The 25,928-nt window shown below is 40.1% G+C and overlaps 1 protein-coding gene across 4 annotated transcripts in view; it reads left to right on the forward strand.

Annotated features, from left to right (window-relative positions):
- The first annotated feature begins 2,192 nt into the window (after window positions 1–2,192).
- GADL1 (glutamate decarboxylase like 1) overlaps window positions 2,193–25,928 on the forward strand; it is a 174,108-nt gene continuing 150,372 nt past the window's right edge. Inside the window, exons 1-2 of one of the 4 annotated variants that reach the window (XM_081284072.1) lie at window positions 2,193–2,397; window positions 2,991–3,128. Coding sequence is in view for 3 of the 4 variants with exons in the window: in XM_081284073.1 (XP_081140199.1) it covers window positions 19,680–19,791 (112 nt within the window). In the remaining variant the exon portion in view is untranslated. Of the gene's footprint in view, window positions 2,398–2,990; window positions 3,129–19,421; window positions 19,792–25,928 lie in introns of those variants that run through there. The other 3 variants (XM_081284071.1, XM_081284073.1, XM_081284070.1) reach the window with 3 other exon arrangements.

Consider the following 25,928-nt stretch of genomic DNA (forward strand, 5'->3'; position numbering starts at 1 on the left):
ATTAACGAATGCTGCGCTCCCTGAAGTCTGGCCTGGCTCTTCCTTAAGGGTCATTTATGTGTCTTATCTTTTTACGGAAAGTAGGATCTCCTTGGTGGAGAACTGACTGCCTGGTATAATCTGGTTTACTATAACACCAACTGGTGTTCAAAGAACACATTTTTCTTTGAAAGGTTTGGTGAGAATGTCTTACCAAAAAGATTGGGGAAAGAGTGTTTGCTAATAGGCACAGTGTGGTATAGAGACAGGGCACAGGTTTCATAAATATAGAGTCCATTCAGATCATGGTCCCAAAACTGTTCACCTCTGTGTTCTTCAGCAAGTAACTTTGGAGCTTCTGTTTGCCCATCTGTAAAATGTGGACAGTAGTAATCCCTGTTCTTATAAGGATTACGAGAGGGAATATACGAAAAGCACTTGGCAGAGTTCCTAGATCACTGTATGTGTTGTGAGCTCTTATTCATGAAATTTCCTAAATATTTCACACTGTCCACTTTAAGTTAGAAGCATTTTTTAAAAAATTCCCTGTGTAGAATTAGCCAGTCTCTCTCTAAGGCTCAAGGCCCCCATATCTTTCACAGAACATAAAACATCTGAGGAAGGTAAGCTGGTCCTAAGCCTGTCCCTTTTAACTCTGAGGATGGAATTTTTCTTCAAATCCTTAGTGCCTGGCACAGGGAAAGAATGCAGTCACTGAAGAATCAATGCAAGAAAGAATATAATATGATGCTTTTTAAAAAACAGGAATAAATTTGTTAGTTGAGATAAGTCAGTAAGAGGGGAACTCACAGGGCAGGTTCGGTTGTCTAAGGAAATTTGAATGGCATATTCTCTGCTTGGCAGGGAGTTGGGAGGTGGCGGAGAGGAAAGCCCTTGTCCATGTTTGTAAATGGACTTTTCTATAATCAACTGCAGCCCTGGCAAGCTCTGGTTTGTCTCACATGGTGAAGTATGTAAACTAACAGCAGCTGACATTGGTCACCATTCTGATCTGGAGTGAAGAGTGTTCACGTATTGCAATGCTAAAAGAAAAAATTGAAAACATTCCAGAGTGTACCCCTTCTCAGTATTTTTAATAGAGTGGTGAAAGGTTAACTCCTACAATTTTTAATTATGCTCCTTTTTATTAGATTTCCATACTTTATTCAGTGTAACTTGATACAAAAGAGTAGATGAGAGAATGATCTCAAATTTATAGCGCCTTTCTAAAATTTAACTTCAACATTCTTAAGGAAACTATATATTAGAAATAATCAATAATTATTTGGGAGAAAAACTCTGCACTCTCTTTGGTGTTGTGGACTTTACGCTTGCCAGAGTAAGTGATTAATTCACCATCAAAAAATAATACTAGGCTTTGTCAAAAGTAAAACAGGATTTTTTTTTTTTTTTTTAGTTCAGGGATCTAGATTACAAATGCTGTTCCATAATGTACTTGTCATAAATGTGCTTTGAAATGGCATTAATCGATCCTATCACCTCAAAAGCCCCTAAGGGAATTTAAATATAATATCTGTTGGAGGAATGTAAGTAGGGCTCACCGATCAAACTTAAATTTACAAAAGGAATATGACCGAAACTAAACTTCTGGGGGCTTGCAAGTGCAAATACAGTGTTGGGAAAATTTTAATCCTTAGAGAAGGAAAACATTGAGCCATTCTAATTTCTCACCTCCTTTGGCTCTTTACAGTCCAGTAATAACATGCCCACCCCTTTTCCTTCTCCAAACTTAGAATTTTGCAAAGGCAAAAGGCTGAAATAGGATCAGGAAAGGGATTCAGTTGCAGAACTTTTAAATGTCAGGACAGTACTGAATGGGGGTAGCAGATCCTGTTCACTGCAGCTCCCCTAAAATAGGTCTCCTGAGCTGGTGGCCTGGAGCAGGCATCATCATATTTAGCTTGGGGCTCCTCAGGCCAGATGAGACCCTGCAAGGTGGTTACTCCTAAAAGCTAGATTCTGGGACAGTCGCCAGGCCAAGGCTCAATCTCTTGCCCTTCCCAGTTCCTACCCTAGAAGAGCTGGTAGAGGTGCTCTCGTTCCACTCAAAACTTATCCAACACCCTTCCAGACTGTTGCCCCCTCCTTCCCGGCAAGGACTGAGGGATCCTGGCTCTGCATCAAGCTGGTGGCACAGCCCCGGCGCTCCAAGTATTAATAGAGAATCGCTGGCTCTGGAGGCTCGGATGGCAAAGTGAAAGCAGCGCCAAGCGCTCCTGTCCTGGTCCCTCCCCTGGCCCTGGCCTGCGCCTCGACTGCCCGGTGCACCTGCGCGTCCCGGAGGAGGCGCTGCCTCAGCAACCGCAGCCGCCGCCCAGACTAAGCGAGCAGCAGCGGGGAGTGCCGGACCCGGAGCCGCGATGAGTTGCGACTGGGACAGCCAGGGCCGGGTGGACGGTAACGACGTTTTAGGCGCGGCTGCGTTTTTGTCCTTAACCGCCCCAATTTCTGGGTTTTCATTTCCCCGGTGCTTGTTGACCTGGGGACTCGGAGCCCGGTTCTTTCCTCGTAGAACGGCCGGATGGGTGGGAAGTCCCCTATTTTTTGTGCATGTTTGCACCGTCTTCTGGGCCTTTTAGAATTATATTTAAAGTCAATGGAGTTAACTTTTGCATAGTATAGAGAATCGCACCTGGCGCAGAATGGGGTTTGCTAAACGCATATTGAAGTTTCACTGTTTGGCGCGCTGCTGCGGGTATCCTTAACCAGGGTGGGGAAATACTTTCCCTGAAAGAAAGATAATTTTGCTACTACTATGGGACAAGAACAGCCAGTCTTCCTACCTCCACTCCACTACTTCGTAAAGGTGTTAAAAGAACCAACTTTGAGTTCATTGAGTGTTGCCCTAATAATGTTGTATTGATTGGAAAACTGGGACCTTAGTTACTTAACATAAGACATTTTGCAGCAGAATGTCTGAAAATGACTCTATAACTTGGGCGTCATTTAGTTCTATTTCTTTAAAATAATGATTACCAAACTTTTTTCAGGGGAAGGCTCTCAGATTGCTTTGAAGTTGTGATGAAATATTTTGAACCCTGCACCCATCAAAATTCACCAATTAATACACATTTGAATCTTTGCTGACAATTTCAGAGAGACCCCCTTGACTTGGTTGTATTCCCCAGGTATTTACCCCTTCTTTGAAAGGTCATTGCAGTTGTTATTTAGTTTTTTTCTCTTAACTAGTTAGTTGTTGACCTTTTAGAAGGAGCACTCTGCCAGGAATAACTCCTATTTGTATCAGAACCCTCTGGATTGTACTGAGCATGGCTTAATGAAGCCTCTTTGGAGTTAAAACTCCCCCTCGGGCTTCTGCTCAACAGGTACATCAGGTAACTTCACACAGAGTTCCCTGTGGATCAGTCATTTTCAGAGTTGGGTATTTTGTTCAGTAATTGGCAAGACAAGAATCATAGTACTGAAAGAAATATTCCATTCTTTCTTATTATTGTCCCAAAGTGAGTTCCCAACATAATTGCTCCAATGATACTCTTAAAAAAAAAAAAAACAAAAACACTTTTTGAAAGTTGCTTTGCTCCCTGAGCGGTGATTCATGCCTGTAATCCCAGGCTGAGGTAGGATGATCACAGTTTGAGGCCAGCATGACATCTTAGCAAGACCCAGTCTCAAAATAAAAAATAAAAACGGATGGAGATGTAGCTCAGTGGTAAAACATCCCTTCGTTCAGTACCTAGTACAAAAAAAAAAAAAAAAAAAAGCTAAGGGAATAAAATGACATTCTTATTATTGTCACTAGAGAATATAAACAAATAAAACAGCACTTTAAATAGCTGGAACTTTTTGACACACTATTACTTTTGTTCTTCTGCTGTAGGTCCATACTATGATTTAAGACATTTGACTTTTTGAGAACTGATTAAGATTAAATTGTTGATTTAAAATATAAACTCCCCAAATTATATGGCAGCCTTTTTTATGTGAAGCAAGGATGGGCAGGGCAATTGTGTCTGACCACCTTACCCCAGCTGTGTTTTGCTTGTTTCAACCTTAATTTCTATTTTAATGCCACATGGTCTTTAGAAATGTGATAGAAATATTTTAAAATAAGTACCCACTCTTCCCAAATCAAGCACGTGTTCTGAAAGAAATTCATTGAATTTTGTTATCAACTCAGCACGCAGCTACTGTCCCCAGAAGCCACCAGAGGCCCAGATAGTAGCATCTTCTGCAGGCCCACCTGTGTGGGTGGGTGATAGAATTATAAGGGTAGCTTCAATGACACAATATGCAAGAAGGCCATACACCGAGGTCAGAGAGGCAAGCAGAGAGAGACAGGGAAACTCTGAACCTTTATCGGTTCCAGGGCTTTATCCAAACCAAACCCAAGGGGAGCTTTCATGAGTGGGCTTAAAACAAGCAGGACTAGTTCCAGGAGGTCATACTGTGACTCCCGCAAAGTTCCCACACATAGAAGTCCCTCTAGGGGAACAGTGAAAAGGCAAGGACCCTACCTGGGAGAGATGCCTCTTAAGTTTGTAACAATGACTACTACTTGGAATGATTCAAGTGGGATAGAGCATTGGAAATTGTGTCAAAGGTGACAGATACCTGCTTCTGAGAAAGTTAAACTTATATTTTAAAAATGAATGCTGAGGCAAAAAGTGCTCACTAGACCAGATCTCTCTGTAGTTTAAAGTGACTTCAATAGCTGCAGTAAATGAATAGAGAATTTTGACATTTCACCTTAAATCTAAATTCCTTGGAGCATCAGAAGGCTTTATTCACCTCCTGTCTGTTTATCCTTGAACAAGTGATAAGGTTAAAAAAAAACCCCATGTTTAATAACACCTAATTGTGCTAAAGCTTACTATGACGTCTTTAAAAAGTACTGGATGTATCTGTCAGACTTAGTACATTTTCAAGGATTTATGATGAGATAATGCAAAGAGACAGTTGATGAGTATATTAAATGATATGTTTATCTTAAACTCTCCTGTTGACTGTTACCAACCTCTATATTATGGAAGTATATCATAGTAATCCAGCTACAGATGAAGAATTCTTAATCCATGCTTCATGCTTGATATAGTTTATGATCTTGCTATAATATATCCAAGAAAAATCTATGCAATTAGTTACATCCAGTTTGAGGTTAATTTTATTAAAAATAAAAAATTCTTTGGATCCAATATTTGCCCCTATTTTTTGAAATGATACCACCACCCTCCACATAATTCTGCCTAAATAGATTTGGTTCTTGTTGCAAACTCTTAAAAAGGAAGTAAACTTTCAGTTTTCATGGGAAGGAACAGAAATATTTTCTGTTGAAAGGCTGACTTTCATATGTTGTTATAAAATTGGAGACTGGTATGTTGGAATACAGTTGAAACCATGATATTTAGGAACAAAATTTCTTTATGTAATTCCTCCCACTGCCTCTAGGTCTCTTTCTCTGTGATGTCTTCACTTTTCTGTATTCCTTTTTTCCACCATTTAAATATTTAAGAGAACCCACTGTGGGCAGAACTCATTACCTGGGATGTGAGCCCTGCTTTGCTTTGCTGAGCTAGCTGTTGTCTCTTATCTAACTCTCATTTGCAAGTCAAGGAGAGGGAGAGTAATGTCCCTTATAACTGAGGCTGGAGAGGATAATGTTCAACCAAGGGGTCTAACTTGAGAGTCTACATCTTAGCATCTAACCTCTAGCCCTGATGGGCTGAGGATGTTGAATGTGAGAGGTGACCTGGAATGGCATTCTCTGCCTGCCTCTACAGATAGGACTGTTAGAAAGGCTCTGAGATGTGACTCTGGGCTCACTGACATGACAGCAGCTTTCTACAATCTTCTCTTAGGATGGGAAGGACATGAAAAGGCTATGAGTATTTGAAGGTGTGTGGAAGCAGCTCACTGTCCCTCTTACCAGGGTAGGCATGTCTGCTCTGCCCCTGGGGTAGAACCTTCTGGTTGCTAAGAACAAGAAGTGGCTTATCTCTGAGGGAAATGTGTAACACCCCATGGGACTCACTGTGTACCAGCTCTTCTCCCAGGGCAGGATTCTAATTTGTGTTCTTCTCAGACCATGATGGATGGGTCCATTTTCAAGGTAGTGCCCTGGGAGCAGACAGACCCACCTTGATTCATAGGTCTCTTGAGGGTAACTATAGGAATGGAGGAAGAAGAAAATGCTATGACTCACAGCCTGGTCAGACTGTGTATCCCTGGATATATGTGATTTAATCTCTGTGAGCTTCAGTTTCTTAATCTGTAAAGTAGGAATAAAGATATCCATTGGTTAGGGTTATTGTGAGGATAAGGAAGAATACACGGAACATATGGCAGGTAGTAAGCTCTCCATAAATAGACTTATTATGTTTAGAAAATTGTTTGTGCAGGTAACTGTAAAGTGGTTGCACCATATGCCTTTGTAAAAAGATAGGCCAGGGTAACAGTCACTTAACTCTGATGCTACTGGGTGCAATCTAATTTTGCCTATTACGCAGGGAGCTCCTCAGATATGTAATTATCTAATCATCATGAACTTTATATGTGGAAGCTGTTATTGAGTTTTTTGTATTTGGGCATTCAGTTTTGGAAAAGACTGAAAACTTGATTTATATATTAAATCAAAGAATGAACTAAGAGTCCAGGTGATCCTTGGAGAAGTGATTTTTTTTTTCAAAAAGCAATGTGGTCCACAGTATAGTGGAGTTACCACCATTGATGGCTTCCAGGTTTTTATCCCTGCTCACTGATTTTTCTAGTGTGAGTAATTTGGCAAATTGCCCATATCATAGTTCTTTACAAAATTTTTCTAACTTACTGGGTGCAATGATGTTCACTGTAATCCCAGTGGCTCAGGAAGCTGAGGCAGAAAGATCACAAGTTCAAGACCAGAATCAGCAACTTAGAGAGACCTTAAGCAATTTAGTGAGACCCTGTCTCTAAATAGATAGATAGATAGATAGATAGATAGATAGATAGATAGATAGATAGATGATAGATAGATAAAAAGAAAGAACTGGGCTTGGGATGTGGCTCAGTGGTTAAACACCCATGGGTTAAATCCTTGGTATCCCCCCCAAAAAACTTGCTTTTAAATGTCTGTATCCCTTTTTCTTGCCTGAATTCTGTGAGGACATGGACCACATCTGTTTATTGCATTCTCAGCATCTAGCAAAACACTGAGCACATAATAAGTCCATCTATTCAACATATGTTTTTTCAGTGAACTTGTGCATGAAGTAATGATTCAGAGGGTGATGGGACAATTTGCATAACAATACATGATTCCTGAAATATTTAGTCCTGTTCACTGTTGCATTTAAATTTGAGTACATATTCACTTTTTCCTTCTTGGAACTATTTTTTTTAGTGAAAATTGGTAACTATGTACACCTCAAAAAATAGGATATTGTTTGGAACACCTAAATATTTAATAGTTGGATGGTTTAAATAAATTATAGTAGAGTATAAAATACTATATGAATGCATTCCATATTTTGGAAAATGATTATATGTTGTAAGAGTCTAGGTGGATAAATGGCAAAGGATTAATAGAGGTGGTCTGTCTCTGGGTAGAAGGGATTATGGATATTCCTTAAATTCTTTTGCTTACTTATTATTTCTGATTCGTAGGTAATGAGCTTGCCTTGCTTTTATAAGAAAGAAACAGAATAAATACATGCTTGGCATATTGTAGATTATTTATATGGTACCACCTGACGCTGAGTGCTTATATCATTTTCTGAATTTACTCTCCTCTTTTTGAGCATTAAGATAGTTCCCACTTCTCAGTGTTCCAAAACAGCATGACTGATTTAAAAGAGATGAGCTATTAAAAAAAGAACTCAAAGTATAAAAGTAGAAAATCCACTCAAAGCCAGTGACCAAGGATATTAATTTTGCAACCTGTTGTTATGCCAAATGCATTACTCTGCTGCAAACAGTTAAGCTATCATTTGGTCTCCTGTCTAACTTTTGGCATTTTCTCCTTTGTTACAGAATCACTTTATGACAATTCGTGAGTGCTTAGTTAATTTGTGAGTGTGACCAAATTGTTTGGTGCATGAACTCGAGGTGTTTTCAGGGTGGTCATTGCTGAGTAGCATTTCTTTTTCCGGAGAGTTAGCTCCAGGAGCAAGAACTTTGAGAGTGCCTCCCCTTCTTCCTCCTCCTTTAAACCAGTACTCTGTGGAAACAGATTGTGAATGAGTAACCTTTAATTTTACCTATTTATATATTTTGTAGAGATCCTCCTATTGCTTCAACATCTTCTTTTGGAGAATTATGATCTTGTAGTCTTCCTAACATCCCATGCTTCTTCACTTTTGACAGAGGAGGACGCGGGTCCCTTTTCCCAGGATCAACCAACAACATCACTGGTCCATGTGGGGAACTCTTCTTCAGTCTTAAAAGGAGCCCCACCTCATTTTTGAGATTATCTGCACAGACACTTATAGACTCCTCAAGTGCCCCTAGACGCCCTCCCTTCCTGCTACCTGGCCTAGTATACTCCTTCCCTATAAGTCCACGTCCTTTTCCATCCTTCTGTGGTAGAAAGGACGTGGAAGGGGAAAATGCCTGAAAGAAAATAATATCTCAGAAGTTGGCTCCTGAGAGCTCTCTCTTCCCTGCTCTCTTCTTTCACCCCAAGTTTCTGAGGATCCCTGAGTGACTCTGCTGCTCCATGATGGTGGCTTCCGTTTTCTGTTCATGGAACTTTCTTTTGGGTTTTGAGCAATGAGCAGATAGAACACCTAGCTATCATTTTGTACACTAGTAACCATTACTCTGATGAGGAAATACAGTTTGTCTGTCATTCTAGAAGCCCCTTCTATGGGCCCTACTCCATTCATAGCCCTCTCCACTATAAGAAATTATTACCCTGGTTTTGATAGCAATTGCTTTTAAAGTTTTACTGTCCATGTGTGCATTCTTAGACATAACAATTCACTATCATCCATCTTAATCTATGATATGCCTATTTAATGTGCAGATTTCCTCTCTCCTCTTATTCTGTTCCTATAATTTACTTGGTGAAGAACCTGGGCCATTTGACCTATAGAATTCCCCATAATCTGGATTTTGCTTCTTTGCACCCATGGCTTAAATTATTTTCTAAAAGATTGCCTTCTTTTGAGCTCTGGCTTATGTCACCCCAACCCCTCTTCCTTCTCAGTCCTTGCCTGAATGCAATAGGGCCTCTTATTTAACAAATCCTAGAAGATTGAGGTGACACACCATGTTGGATTCTAGACTGCACCAGTTACTGAACTCTCAGCACCATAGTTACTAAATTATAACCTCTATCTTGCTGCTGAATTCTCTGGTCTAGCTTCCCCGTCCATAACTAGTAAGTTGCTTCCAGAGTTGCAGGGAGCCTTGCACAGTCCTGGTGATGAGATAATCCACATAAATACTTAGCATTGGTTTAGTCATTGTAAATGCTTTCTCTATATTCACTGCTCCTATTATGATTATTCTCATTCAGTGGAGAGAAGAGGCAGGCTGCATTTGTGACTGAGGCTCCAGTGTACCATATCAACTCAATGTCCCTGCTTTTGTCTACTGCTTACTTGATGCTTCTGCTGGAGCACTAAGCCTGGACCTCCTGTGCAGCAATACCCCAGAGCAATCGAGATCCCCTAGTCTTCTCTGCATGAGATAGCAGTGGTTGCGCAACACAGCAAAAGGTTGCAGTACCAGTCATTGGCATGGGGAGAAGTTTGCATTCTACTTAGAACAGCACTGTTTAGGTCACCAGGGCCCTCTCCCACAATGAAGCCTCTGTTTCAGACATCACTAACCATCCCACTCTGCATCCCAGCACTGGCTGACCTTTCCTCACCAGAGCATGTTTGTTCTTGTGCCTATTTTTTTGTTCTTTATAATGTGAAACTGTATAGTTGCTTTCTGGAAAGGCCCTTGTTGGCTTCTGCAGAATCTCTGGATACTGTGATTAGTCTGAGAAAGCAGTGCCGTATTGTTTAATATGTAGAAATTTCTCTGTAGTGCCGCTTCCTTTGGACATAGCTAGTCTTCTTGGTTAAGTTGCATTCTTCCATCTGATTCTTAAATTCTACAAACAAGCATGAAATCATTGTTATCTACTAGACTTATTATTAGACAATTATTATATTTCTCCTATTTAACTCCTCAAATCTTTCATTAACTTCTCTAAACATTATGATGAGTTGGTTAAAACTGATGCTTTCAATTTACTAATTATTTTAAATATTAGTAGTCGGGTGCATGATTGAGCAGTTTTGCAAACTTTTCTTTTGTTAAAAAAAAAGTGTAGTTGTAGATAGACACAGTACCTTTATTTTATTTATTTATTTTTATGTGGTGCTGCGTATAGAACCCAGTGCCTCATACATGCTAGGCAAGTGGTCTACCATTGAGCTACAACCCCAACCCTCAAACTTTTCTATTTTAAGCCTTTTTTTGATCATATTAATTTTTTAAATTTTTCTTCTGTTATGTTTTGGTATCTATTAATTTTAAGCAATTATTTTCATCATCATCATCATCATTATCATAAAGCATTGGAGGGTATGAATTATTTAGAAATAAGGATTTGTTTGAAAAATGGACATGTTGAGAATTATTTAAATTATAGTAAATTGCAAAATAGTGCATAGAGCAAGAGCTCTATGGAAAGTAATAATTGGAAAATAATAATCCATTTATACATAGGGAACTGGAACTGAAAAAATATGTATCTAGGGATTAAAGCTACTTGTGGATGATAGGATAGATCATGGATTTTTCTTAGCTCCTTCTGCTTGTTTGCATTTTTTGTAGTGAATCTGCATTGCTTTTTTACAAAAGGAAAAAAAATGTGGAAGAAGAGGCTTGGGATGGGGTTTTTGTTTGCTTAAATGTTTTTCTCATTCATTTTAGGCCAGACTTTCCCATTTTATTCATTTGGGTTGGTTTTCATCTTTCTTAAACAGGCATGAATGTCACTTCTATTGTCCCAAAATATCCTTACACTGGATTTTGAAATTGTTCTAATTAATCTCCCATTACTGAACACTTATGTTGTTTCAATAATTTGTTTTATAATAAACAAGACAGAGAACAAAGCAATTGGCTGAAAATTAATTAAAAATACAGAAGAAAAAAATTAGGGGAAACCTACCATTCTGGAAAAGGATTGAGAATATTGTAAGGCATATTAGAAAGTTGAAAATTTGCCCAGGAGTGCATCAAAAGTATGAGTTCTTGGAAATGCAGTGTCTGGAAATATTCAACATTTTGACAAATGGCCATCTTAAACAATTGAATGGAATCCAATACCTGCTGTTGGGCAAACAGTGGGCTGCTATTAGGGCCGTGAGCGGGGAAAGCCAGGCTTTGAGTTTTGATTTCAGGTAAACTGAAGCTCAATTTGTGAGTAATAGGAGTGAGGTCCATTCACACACCAAATACAGTGAGGCTGTGAGGGACATTAGTTACCTCATGATTTTTGTGAGGATTCATGGGTAGAGCTTATATAAAAATACCTGGCACATTGAAGGCAAGTATGTCCTCCATTCCTCTTTCAATAAATATTTATTGCCTTGAATTGTATGGATAAATAAACATGGCACTCTGTGGGGAGTATGTTTCTAAATGTGGCTTAGTTAAAGTAAATCCCCCAAACCAAATAACAAACACACTGTATAATTAGGTAGGAAAACCTTTGACTTCTATCATTCTTAAGAGAGTAATTGAAAAGGGGCAATTGTTTTTAAGATTCTTCTGGCTCAGAACTGAAGCAACTCAGGTAGACAATGCAATAGAAAAATATACTATGGGAGATAGAAATTTTTTCTATTGGCTAAGTTACAGTGATTGAGGCAGATGTTTCCCTAAACTTATACAGGGACAGATTTCATCTCTGGTGGATTTAGGGAATTGTAGTTGGTCCTATTTGTGCCACCACTGTTTTAAGGGCTGTGCTGCAGATTGCTCAGGAAATGAATCTCAGAGCCTCTACTATGGGTTTTCACCTGACTCTCATTTTATGAACAATATTGCAAAGTTCTCATGGAACAAGATTGTCACAGGGCAGGCATTCCCCTATTCCAACTGAGGTTCTACCAAATCCCAGCTGTGGGTTTAAGTAGTTTACTTAAAATTATCTGGTCTGTGATTACTGTGGCTAAGGCACTTCAAGCTGGGGATGGTACCCAGCTAGTTTTGGTTCTCAGACAGAAAAGGATAATATGGAATACATCTTTATGGACCAATTATGGTTTCTTATTGACTGTGGAATGGAAGATTGTGTAGACTGAGACATGGGTGCATTTGGAGTTGGGTAAGTAAATAGGATATTTAGAATAAAGTGGACTAATTCCTGTGGGTTATCAGCGGTCTGTTCCACAGCTGGCTGTCTCATTGCTAATCTCCTTAAAAGTCAAGCATTTAAACTTTTATTTTTAAAAGTCATGATTTACAGTAGTGTCAAAAAGAATACTTAGGAATAGATCAGATCAAGAAGGTGGAAGAATTGAACACTGAAAACTATAAAACATTGCTCAAATAAATGAAAGACACAAATAATTGGAAAGACATCCTGTGTTCATGAATTGGAAGAAAATATTGTTAAAATAGTTATACTACCCAAAGCAGCCTACAGATCCAGCACAATTCCTACTAAAATGTCATGATGTTTTGGGGTAGAATTTTAAAAAATGACTCCTAAATTTATATGAAATTTCAGTTTTGAAAACAAAACAAAACAACAACAAAATAAAATCCAAAACAAAGTGGGAGGACTCACACTTCTGTGTTCTGGAATGTTCTTCCAGAAGCGCATGTGTTGAAGGCTTGGTCCCCATTGCAGCCATGTTCAGAGTGGACGTTCTTGGAAAGTTATTGAATCATGAGGGCTCTGACCCCATTAGTGAATTAATCCATTGAGGGATTCATGGCTGAATGATCACTGGGAGATGTTGAATACCGTGGGTTGTGAAAGCTGGTTGGAGAGAGTGGATGCATGGTGGCTGCCTGGTGTCTCTTCCCTGGTCCCTTCCTCTCTCTGTTCTCCTGTGCCATGCCCTTCCACCTCAATGTTCTGCTTTGCCTTAGCCCCAAATTAATGGAACCAGCTGACAATGGACTGAAAGCACCGAAACAGTGAGGTTAACTAAAACTTTCCTGCTTTTACATTATTTTTCTCATGTATTTGTTGTAGTGAAGGAAAGCTAACTAACACTTTCTGAATTGAAAACATAATACAATGACAAAATAATTGAAACAGTGGTATTGTGGCATATAGACAGACATAATGAAAGGAATATATTAGAGAGCCCAGAAATAAACCTTCATATGTTTGGACAGATGCTCTTTGATGAGGTCAACAAGACCAGTCAATGGGGAAAGAACAATCTCTTCAATAAATGGGTTTGTGAAACTGGATATTCACATGACAAAGTTGGACTTTTACTTTACACCATATACAAAAATTAACTCAAAGCAGATTAAAGATCTAGATGAAAAAGCCCAAACTATAAAACTCCTAAAACAGGAAAAGCTCCATGACATAGGACTTGGCAATGACTTCTTGGATAGAGCAACAAAAGCTCACAACAAAAGCAAAAATAGACAAATAGGATCACATCAAACTAAAAATATTCTGTACATCAAAAGACATAACCAATAGAGAAAAGGCAACTCATGGGATAGAAGGAAATTGCCAAACCATATATCTGCCAAGGATTTAATGTTAAGAATATGTAAAAGACCCCCACAACTCAACTGGCAAGGTCCTCAACTGGTGAGGGCCTTCTTGGTGTATAACCCCGAGACAGAAAGCAGAAGGCAAAAGAGAGGAAGAGGGCTGAACTTGCCCTTTTATAACATCAGCAGTCCCACACATAAGGAAGGGGACCTAATGGCCTAATGAGCTCTTTAAAGATCCTACCACTAAATACCATCACATTGACAATTGAGTTTCCACTTGAGTTGTAGAGCAACAAACATTAGCACTCCCTGAGCAAGTTTAACCATTGTGTGTGCATCTTGGCATTGTCAACGTAAGCACTGATCATATTGTAATACTCCGAGAGGTGTCCTGCTGTTTGTCCCTTAGTTTGCTATTCATGGTTCATGTATCTTCTTTTATATCATTGCTGTCTCCTTCAGCACAATCTACTGTGTCAACTATACTTTCTTCTCTTAGTCATAGTAGCATCTTTGAGCATCACTCGCTATGCCTCTTGTAATGTATTGCTTTTAACAAGCTTGGACATCATGTCATCTTCTGGAGTTTAAGCCACAAGAGGATAGGATTGTGCTGCATGTGATGTAGATTGCCTCTATGTGGGACGTGAAGAGCCTCCATAAGAGGAGATAATAGGTGTCTGTTGCATCGACATTGTCATATTGTTTTTGCATTCTCCTGTATTCTTTTGTGTGTCCCAGATATTTGGTTTTGCTATGAGAATGAAAAAAAAATTTTATGTAAATGTTTCTGTAATTGTTGCATAGTTACAATTCACATTCAGGAATTGAAGAAACTGATAACATTTTATGACTGAAGATACATATGTAACCAGAGTTAACAGATTAAGTCCCAGCTTGAAGGAAAATTACAGCTTTCGACTCACTAAACCACACTGGGAGTATGACGAATCTCTGAACCTAGGGAGAGCACAGTGCCTGTCCCTTTCCTTCTCTATTCCCACTGCTCCCATGAATAGCACCACTGAGAGTCAGTAGTACAGCTTACAGGGGGGTAGGCAATTCTGTTTCACTCCTTTCTCCACCTTAAGTGACTTGTAAGGAGCTTTATTGAGAGAGTGTTTACATTCATAAACATTACCTATTTGAGTTTATAGCTCAGTTCTTAGTGTATTTGCAGAGTTGCTGAGCTTGTACCATAACCCATGGACATGATATTTTTGAATATCATGTTTGTGAACATGTTACTGTGTTTTTCTTCTGCTGCCTTTCTGAGTACCTGCTCACCTCTGCAAGCAGCTCTCTGCCTGGGAGAGATTATGAGCCTTGTAAGTAGAATGCAAAGAGGAAGACAGTTGCTGTTTAGATCCCAGAAGTCAAAACAGGAGTTTCATAACAAAGTGATAGTTTTATAAGCCATGCTATTGCCTTGAGGTAGCATTTCTAAACTCTTTCATTTTCCCTTTAACCCACTAAGCCTGATAGAGAAAATTATGGGGTCTGATCCACAGTCCAGAGAATAGACTCTGATGCATCTTTCCTGTTATCCATGGGGATAAGGTCAAGAAAAATGAATATTTGACATAGAAGAAATCCATAAAAATTCTCCATTTCTGGCTTGAGGTGATAATTTAATGGGAAGAGAAAAACTGAGGCAAGAAAGAGGCAAGTGAATATACAACACAGTCTCCATGTCAGATTACTTTGGGCTCAATGGAAGGCGAGAAGCTAGCGGTTAGTGCATGTGGTAGTTTTATGGAAGCATGGAAGGCAACAACAGATTGTTGCCATGCCACTTTGTAGCCTGGTCAATGCCAAGATGGTGGCTCACCGAAGTTGGAGAGAGAGAGAGAGAAAGAGAGCGCGCTTTGCTTGAGCACCTCAGATAGTGATTCAGAAAGATCCCTTTATCTTAGAAGATGGTTAAATCAAGTCCCCTTGATTCTCCCAGGGGTCCTTCTTTGATGAGGATAGAGACAGAAGTCATGGGCATAAGCCCAGAGTGATCTACCCCATCACCAAGAGCCAAGGTGAAGCTACCTCAGCCAGGAAGTCCTGCCATTCTCTGGCCAAGGTGAGAGAAAAAAGACCACAAGTGTGCTCAGCCATGACCACCAGGTGGGGGAAGGAGCAATGATGTAGACAAGAGAGATTGTCCAGAGAGAAAGGTGCCAGTGTGGTGAATCCAAGGGCTCCACCTCTCTTCCTTCCCCCTGCACTTGAGTGAGACAGTCCTTTCTCCTTGTGTACCGAGAAGCTGTTAAGAAGAGTAATAGGAAAGAGAGGGGTGGAAATCTGAGATATCAAACATTTTCAAACAGAAAAAGCAGACCATTGCTTAAAAGGACCTTTTAATTTATTATATCTGATCCAATTTTAACCAGATTGGACTCAATAAAGTAAATTTGTTACCTCTCTCCAGCAATGGGAACTCATGAGGAAGGCAAGATTAAATAGAGATCGAAACAAAGATACAATATCTTCTCTGTGTACCTTAGGGTCATAAAAGTAATGGCACCACAAATATCCTTAAAATAAATGCAGTCATCTCTGCGGCCAGTGCCACTGGCACTATCTTTGGAGAATTCAGGTGTCCAAGAGAAATATGTGCAAAGCTGGTCTTGGATCTGCTGTGGAAGGGTCTGTGGTAAGTGAGTTTAGTAGATCAGTTCTCCATATTTTAAGAGGGAAAAAGATGGGTGACAAATGTCTATCGGTCATCTTATTACTTTAAACCAAGGCGTTCATATATTCATTTCTGCCTACAAACTCTTTATTTAAACATAATAATATAGTGAGACTAGCGATAAAGTAGCATCTCCACAGCTAAAGTAAGATTCATGGGCCTGAAGAGCATATGTTCATCTTCTCCCCTACTTCTTCTACTTCCTGCCCTGAGCCACCTCCATGAAGTTCCTGGTTTTTCAGAAGCTTGTGGTTCTGCAGAACAGTGATGAAGACCATTTTAGAAGTGATAGAATGTGATCTGCATTAATTATGTGAAGAATAATTTAATTGAAAAATGGGCATTAGCTGTGGGATTCTTGTGAGAGGGTCATGGCGTCCTGTGGAGCACCATTTGACTGAGAGCATCAACCAGGGAAGTTCAAGTACTTTCAGTCACAGAGCTACTTAGGGTCAGAGTCAGGGCGAAGACTCTCCCACCCCAGATTTCAGAACCTTCTTTATTTGCATATCGTGAAGGCAGCTAATTAAAAGTAAGAAACCAACCCTGCAAGATACTGATTAAATCAGACTTGGAACTTATGTTTCTTTCCACTAGCATCTGAGACTTCTTGATGCACGGCTAAGAATTTCAGCATTCAGAAGTTGCTTAATCCTAAATATTTCGGAACAACTATCTAAATTACTTGATGTTAGTCAGCCATCATTAATATTAACATCCGTTTTGATGATTTAGCCACAGCATCAACAAACTTTTAATTTCCACACTCTAGTTTTTGCCCATTAAATATATTGTGCACCGCTCCCTTTGTTTGAAGTTGTTAGCTGATAAGACTATTCCCAATTCGGCACTCTGGATGTTGGGTTGTTTGATCTCCTAATACTTTGTATTGACTTATAAAGTCAATAGAGACTTAGCTGGTATTTTATGATATATGTGTTCTTTCAATGCTATGCAGGCCAAAGAAATACACCCAAGCAACATATTTCCTTCATATGCATTTTCATCTGGTATATTCTGTGATGCCATCAGCCCAGTTGTATTTCACTACCTAATTTTTATGAAATAGAGAAAGAGAAGAAGGAAAATCTATGAACAATTGGATTTTGTAAAATTAGTCAGTGTCCTTATTTTTCAGGTTGATGGCACAACAAAAGAGAATTTTAGAAAGTAATTGTGGAATGTAAGTGTGATGACAGTTTTGCCTCGAAGAGTTCAATACAGTATGTCAGCTTAGCAGTTAATTGTTCTTTTATTGTTTCATATGTAAGTCCACTCTCCTGGGTGCAAGAGGCTGCATAGTTTAGTGGAAGAAGAAGAGACAACGAAATCAATCGTAGTCTGAATATTAGCTCTGTTATTTATTCTGCCAGCTCTGTGATCTCCATAGAATTAAGAAATCTCTTTGATCTTCATTTCCATATTTGTAGAGCTGGGTATGATACTTGCCTCATAGGGTGTCATTAAGATTTATGCAAGCAAGAATGGGACTGCACACTCCAGCACCTAGGGAGGCTGAGGCAGGAGGATCATAAGTTCAAGGCCAGGTTTGGCAATTTAGCCTGTCTCAAAATAAGATTGGATTCAATCCCCAATACTGCCAAAAAAAAAAAAAAAATGACAAAACATACATGAGCCTAAAACAGCATCTCTCTGGTTCACTGGCATTCAAAAAGTAGAAACTGTTTGTTAGATTTGGGCTTTCCAGAAGCAGACTCTGAATGGAGGATTTGAGTGTAAATACTTACTTGGTAAAGCGATCCCAAGGAAGTAGCCAACAAAGGGTGCATGATAAAGTAAAGTGTCACTGAAGGTAACTGAGGCCTGATCTCGCTGGATAACCCTAGGTGTTAGGGAAGAGCACACACATCAGAGCTGTCCCATCTGAAGGACAAGTGACTCCTGGTTTATACATTCATTACTATCACTTACTGTTTAAGGGATGATGAGATGTGGTATTAACTTTTCAGAGCTTCAGACTTGACATGTGAGAAGGAAGAGAAGCTTCTGATCAAAATAGAAAGACCGCGGGCAAAGACACAAAGATGGCCGCCCTGGAAAGCTGGCTGGCTCCCATATGGGCACATGTATGAGTCAGCTGACCAGCCACCCCACCATGTCCCTGATAACTATTGCTGCCTTGTCAGTGATGAGCTGATGTTTTCCTAGCTCCTAATTCAGAGGAGTGTTGAAACCGCCTCAGACCAGCTCCAGCTCCTGAGAGTGTTCAAAATTCAGAAATATTGTTGAGCCTTTTTCCCCCCTCTTTTTGGTGCTGGGGACTGAAGCCAGTGTCTTATGCATACTAGGCAAATGCTTTGTCCTTGATCTACACTTCCAGCCCTGTAAGCCAGATGTTAAAGGATTGGTGCCATGAAATTAGCAATAGTAAGAGTCTTTGCAACACAGAAACAAGAAAATGATACTTTTTTTTTTAGCTATGTAGCCTTAAGCAAGTTACCTAACTTCTCTGAGTCTCAGTGTCCTCAAGTGTAAAATGAAGATGTTAGTATGTAATTTGTACAGCTGTTGTGAAGATTAAATACAATAAAATATCCAAGTAAAGAGAATAAAGGAATTATGGAATAAGGAATTTATTATAGGAACTGGACTTTAGACAAAAATGATAAAATCTAACAAGGAAAAAGGTCTGTAAGGGGACTTGGAAATCAGAGAACAGTCACTAATCAACCTGACAGAAGAACTGGCAAGGGCAGCCAAGTTGGATCTTATGGGGGAATTTGGGAATCCAGACATGTCTGATTGACAAACCATGACTGTGAAAGGGGCTGGAGAAAGAAAGCTGTTTCCTCCGGGTAGCTGGCCTGTCTGTGGCTTAATATCCAAGCATTGAGATAAGGGAAGAAGAGAGGGAGGACCAGCCTTAGCCTGCTGGCATGCCTACGGGTACCTATTACCTTATTTGACCTTAGAGGTTGTTGGAGAGGCTGTACCTCTGCTGCACCTCTGCCAGAATGCAGAGCCAAGAGCCACACAGAAAAATGGATTAGGAAACCACCACAGAGGGCAGAACTTGACCCTGTTGACCACGTGCCATGCATGCCCTGCTGGATTTCAGAACTGCGATGGACTGGTGATTGCCCTGTGCCTCCCGGTCTTTCCTGGGAGTTCTGTGGTGTTGCTATGTCCTGAATCACTATTGTATGTCGGGCGTGGTGTTGTGTTTTTAGTTTGTGGGTTGCTGGACCAAGATCAGCTGCAGCTGAGCAGCCTTATTTGCCTGCAGGCAGATTCAGATGTGAATTCTTGAATTTTGAGACTAATTCTATAATGGGATACGAGAGTTTTGGAGATCTCAGGATGGAAAGGGGCATATTTTGTGGATGAGAAGAAAATGGATGATTTATGGTTAGAGGCCGGAGTGACAGATTGCAAACATGGCTTCAAAGGTCCTCCTTCCCCGCAAGCACACTGGGCAATTGGACATTGCCATCAGTCAGCAGGAGGTGAGCTGTTTTCCTGTACCTTTGAATCCAGCTGTCTTTGTGATTTGCTTTAACCAGTAGCATGTGGCAGGAGTCAGGTTGTGTGACATCTTATCTGAAACCTCAAGAGTCTCTGTAACTTCTTCCTTCGCTGCCTTCAAATTTGTGAGCAAGAGCAGTCTAATCTATTTGATAATGAAAGCCCACATGGAGAGAGAGAGGCTCAGCCACCTCAGTCTTCCCCACTGAGCTCTGCTCTGAGACAGTGAGCAATTTGAATACAGTGATGTGAGTGAGCCCAGGAAAGACCAGCAAAATCACCCAGCCAGCACCTAAGAATGAACATATTATTTTGGTTTTAAGCTACTAAATTTGGGAGCCATTTTTAATACAACTAGAGATAACTGATATGACCTCTCAATAATTTATTTTCCTGCTTAATCCAAGCGCTTTTTAGTCGTTTGTGTCTTTATGGGGTTGTTGTATTGGATAAGTGTCCAGCTATTAATAAGAGTCTTGCCAGAAATCTGACACATATCCCAAAATAAGTGGTGACTATGATGACATGAAATAAATAGTTCAAGATGCTCTTGAGGGGTGGAGTGTTGACCATCCTTAGTGGATGCGGTAGACCTGGAGCAGGAGTTCCATGAACATCAACAGCCCTGTACCCTTAAACCCCAGTTCCCACAAACTCAAAGGGAGAACATTGGCTAAATAATCTATACGTGTTTGTAAAGCTCTATATGGTCCCAAGTTCCTATACATAATTGATAAAAAAAAAAAATCCTTGGAGTATATTCTAGATGGATCCAAACTCCTGTTTCGATGGGTCTCAGTTGAGCGGGATAACCCATGCCAGTGCGGTTGCCATCTGCTATGGGCTATTCTGTGAATGCTCTACCTCTCAACACCAGGGCAGCACAGAGGTGCGTGGACCTCCCCCAGAGTTCCTATGTTGGTCACTGGAGGAACACCACCTATTATCACTGTGGTGGCTCTCAGGCAGCATCAGAGTTTTAGAAGATTTGCTCTAATTTTATTCTGCATGATGTAAAAGATGAGAAGGAAGATGTTGGTGACATCCTTGACCTCTGCCTGACTTCATTGAGCCATTTAGCTCTGGCCCCTCTGGGTACTCACAATTCAGTTGTGCATTATCCCTGGGAGTGACAAAGTAGTCTTCTCAGAAGGCAGTTTAAACCACTTTGTATTTAAAGATACCCCTTGGAGAGATCTTATTGCTGTTCTAGGCAGTTTCTCCGTGTTTTTTACAACCATATTTAGTAACTTCACCAAGGAGTTTTGGTGGGTTTTCTGCATCTGAGGGTGGCCACACAGGAATGTCCCAGGTGAGTGCCAAGGTGCAGAAGAACTAAAAGTGACTGCCCCCTTTCTTACCTAGAAAGTGATTTGCCAAAGCCCTAGATATAAGTTACAACCCTAGGCACAGATGAGGCCCACATCAGAGTTAATCAACAAATCATGCAAATTAGGCACCCATTTATAGCATTTATTTAAATTTTCACTTAAATTGCTAGTTAAATGGAATACATTTAAAATTCTGAAGTCAACACTTGAGCAAATTGGTTTTAAAACTAGATATTAAATTGCAGCACGTTGCAATTTAATACATACTTCCCAGATAATTGCTTATTGCTTTAAGAGTACAAAATATGTGTCCAAATAGTTTATTGTGGTTGATGAGACACAGGAAGCAATATCTTCTTGCATGCCTATTTGGGGAAACAAAAGCAGAATGTGATAATTATTAACAAGGTATCTGGACTCTGGCTATCTGGCTTCCAATTCTGGCTCTGTCACTGCTTAGCTGTATGATTTGGACTATTCTCTTCATCTTTCTGGCTCAGCTTTTCTATCTGGAAAGTGGAATTAATGAAGATGCTTTCATCAAAACATTGTGTTGGGAATAAAATGGAATGAACCATATGAAGTGCTAGCTTTGCACGTGGTTCATTGTAAGTAACCATAAAAGATTCACTGTTATTATTTTGTAAGTGAAGTTATAGTTTTGCTTTCTTTATGCTAAACTAAAACTAGAAGATCTGCTAGAAAGATAAAATTATCCAGGTGGCTTGGATCTGTGGCTTGAGTTATATTTCTGTTTGGCAGCATCGGCCTGGACTCTTTTCATGAAGATGGGTCTACATTCCTTGACCTCAAGCATCCAGAATTGTACATAAGTGGAAGGTTAAAACAAAACAGAAAACAAACAAAATAAAACAAAAAACACACCCTGCTTATTTTGTGATAGTAACTGAAAGACCTTTTAGTTTTGGAGAACAATAAAAAATGATGAAAAACTCCCATTGTTCCAAGACTTGCTTAGTTAAGTGCCAAGATGGTTTTAATTTTCCTTAGTTGTAAATGGCTACAGAGTCCAAGTTACTTAGAGTATTAGTCATGGTTCTCTAGTTTCACATAGTACAGAATGACTCCTGCTGTCCAAGAGGGAGGGTATATTGGGAGGATCTGGGGAAGCACATGGAATTGGAGAAAGGTGGTTAATGAGATCTTGGGAAATACAGGAACCAAAGCAACTCTGGAGAGATGGAATACTTGGAGGTTCCAACACAAGTAATCTTTCTTCACTCAATGGAGAGTCTTACAGAGACCAGGTCCTGGGGGAAGGATGGCTTCATTTGGAATGCTAACTAGGCCAAGAGTGTCTCCAAATAAACATGCAAACTGAAAATGAGCATTCATGCCACTCAGCCTTACAGCTTAGAAAACAGAATAAAGCCATGAGTGAAATCTAGTATTTCACGTGAATCTGTAGACAAGAAATAAGATGAAGAATAATTGAGGACATACAGATGAGATTGCAGAGGAGGAAAATGCTGTGACTCACAGGGTAGTGGTGGTGACCAGGAGGAGCAGGAAGCTGAGTGAGTACAGCTCCCAGGAAAAGTCCTGTACTATAGTGCACTAGCTATCCCCATATCATCCACAGCTGGGGCTGAAGGATGGGCATGACATTACCCAGGATGTATGCCAAGTCCAGTTTTCTCACGATGCCCACTGCCTTAAAGGCCTTCCAAGATAAATGCTATTCATCAGAGAAACCCATGAGATTTCAAGGTGGGGTGGCAAGGGGTGGTTTAGAGACCTGTCAATAATATGACAAGCGTCATGTATAGATTGTCAAGTCCTCTTTGCTCAAACAATTGGGACAGATGTCTCAGAAAAACTCCCCTGAAAAGATCAGAAGGGTATCTAATGGCTGGCCTGGTGTCCTTGAAAGAAGACCATTTTTGAAATTAAAAAAAGTAAAATAGGGTTTATGGCTCACCAAGCACTCTGTGTCCACCGCCAGAGAGCTATTTTTGTAGCTGTTCAGAGATGGCCTTCTGAGGAGCCGGTGGTTTTTATGGACCTGGCCCTTTGTTAAGGAGATGACTTGGGGTTTCAGTAGAATCTGAATCATCTGTCGGGTATCTCTCATGCTAACCCAGCAGGATCTCATAAAATAAAACCCTGGGTGATGGGGACATGCCACCTCCCAGAAATGTTATATATTTACCTGGGCTCTGCAAGAGAGAAATTGATACACAAAATGATTTTTCCCCTTGTCTTATTTTGTTCTCTATTTCACCCAAATATTATAGTAGAGCACAGAAAAGTTATCCTCTCCATGAGCAGTGGTTGGGCTCATTCCAGTATGTTCTTGTAGGGGAAAGTGCAAAATAAATACAAACCTCTGTCCTGTTTACTACTTGGTTCATGTTCTCCCTCTCCTTGGCCTGTATTATTGTCATTACATCTCTCTGCCTCCAATTCTTGATTTCCCATCTGAACTCCACACCAATACCCACTTCATCTTTCTAAAGCACTCTTCTCATCCCATCAGAAGTTCTAAGTGGCTTCCTATTGCCTGATCATCAGACTCGCCAGGGCCTCTGCACTCTCTGTAAGATTGGTCTCCATGCCTTCTCTTTCGGCTCCTAAAGCATTCTGGACTCATGTATGTCTACACATACTTTTCTGCCATTGTTGTTGTTGTTGTTGTTGTTGTTCTTCTTCTTCTTCTTCTTCTTCTTCTTCTTCTTCTTATTATTATTATTATTATTATTATTATTATTTGTACAAGGGATTGAACCCAGCGGTGCTTAACCACTGAGCACATTCCCAGCCCTTTTTAAAATTTTTTATTTTGAATTTAAAAAAAAATTTAGTTGTAGACAGACACAATCTCTTTATTCATTTTTATGTGGTGCTGAGGATTGAACCCAGTGCCTCAAGCACTCTTCCACGGATCTATAATCCCAGGCCCAAAATGTTTTATTTTGAGACATAGTCTAGCTAAGTTTCTTAAGGCCTCACTAAGTTGCTCAGGCTGGCTTTGAACTTGTGATATGCTGCTTCAGCCTCCCAAGCCGCTGGGATTACAGGCATGCGCTACCATGCCAGGCTGACATTGCTTTTTATGTCACGAATGTCCCTTTATGTCTTGAATGTCCTTGCTATGATCTTTGTTTCCACCCTGTTATCACCAGTTTCTATGAATCAGTCAAAAATTTTGATCTCCCACCATGCCACCCTTGCCTAACTTGCTCTTTTTCTGGTGTTGCCCTATGTCAATATAGGGTGCACCACCATTTACCATCAACCCATTACTCAGACCTCTATCCTGATAGCTACCTTAGATTCATTTGTTTCATTGACCCCATGTACAATTCCTCAGCAAGTCCTTTTAGTTTTACCACCAAAATGTCTGCCCAGTTGTATCACTTCACTCACTTCTCCATGGCTGATTTCCAGACCAAAGTCACCATTATCTCTTGCCTGAACAATTGCAGTAGCGTTCCAAGCAATTTCTCTGTTTCCAGGTGTATCTTCTGATAGTCCCTTCTCTACACGGCCCCCAGAGTAATGTTCTGTAATGTAAACTTGCCGCAGTCTTGGCTGGGCACAGAATCACGAGCCACCACACAGCTTTGTAGATTCAAACAGCAAATCTTTATTCCCAAACTCACACCGGCCTCCACACACGTACTGGGGCAATCCCAGTTCTGCTGCCACCCAATTCACCTACTACACGAGGCTTTTCTTCCCAAAAATGCTCTCTGAATCTCACGAGAACTCCAAGGGAGCTCAGGTAGCAGGAACGCCCTATTTCCAGCAGCAATAATCCTCAACATCCAACTTCCCTAAAATCCAAGGTCTTAAACTGGGAACGCCCTTAACCCAAGGACCGGGATACTTCCTCAAACCTGATCAGCTCTAAACCCGGATCCGCCTTGGTCTTTGAGCAAGGTCACCTTACATGCAATGTCAACAGCGAAATCATTAACATGGGGTACGCTAGCAAGGAAATTTTGATGCGTCATTTCTACTTGGTAATGGCCCTCAGCATAAACTAGCTCATGTCAGCCCTCTATCTTGAATTCTCAAATGACTGCCTGTTCTTTTATAGTAAAATACAAACTTACCTGGCCTGCTCCTAATCTGTCTTTGCAAATCTCATTTTATTCCTTCCTTCCCCTTGTCCTTGCACTTGGGCCATGCTGATCTTTTTATTTATTTATTTATTTATTTATTTATTAAAAAGATCAATTAACTGAGTATTTATATTGTCTGCTCTTTCTTCGTGGACTAGTTCCTTTCCATTTCTTTTCATATCTGTTCCTCCTCTTTCATGTCTTAATTCAAATATTTCGTCTGTAGAAATACTTCTTCCTAAACATATCTGAAATAGCTCCCTGTCCTTATTTTATCCAGTCAGGTAATTTCCTTCAAAGCATTTATCAGAGTTACAATTATCCTAATGATTCATCTGTTTGCATTTTTATTACCTGCATCTCACATCCACCTCGTCTGAATGTAAATTGGCCTGTCGTCTTGTTCATTCCTCAGCCATAGATGCATCATGGTGTTCTGTGCATACTGGGCAGTAAATAAGTATGTGTGAGTGACTGAACGAAGAGCCATCTCAAATGCCACTTTGCCCAGAACTTTCTGCTTCTCACATTTAGAAGCAATACTCTTCTCTGAAATTTTTGTGCATGTTTTGTCTGACCTCAAGGATCATACTTTATTCTTCTGTGGTGGGATTCCAAGCATTTGCAAACATATCTAATTCTTATTGGATTTTGAGGTCACCATCTGTGTGTCTGATTCATATCTGAGTTTCCCAT

The sequence above is a fragment of the Spermophilus citellus genome, assembly GCF_964194105.1.
Source record: "Spermophilus citellus genome assembly, chromosome: 3".
NCBI lineage: Eukaryota > Metazoa > Chordata > Mammalia > Rodentia > Sciuridae > Spermophilus > Spermophilus citellus.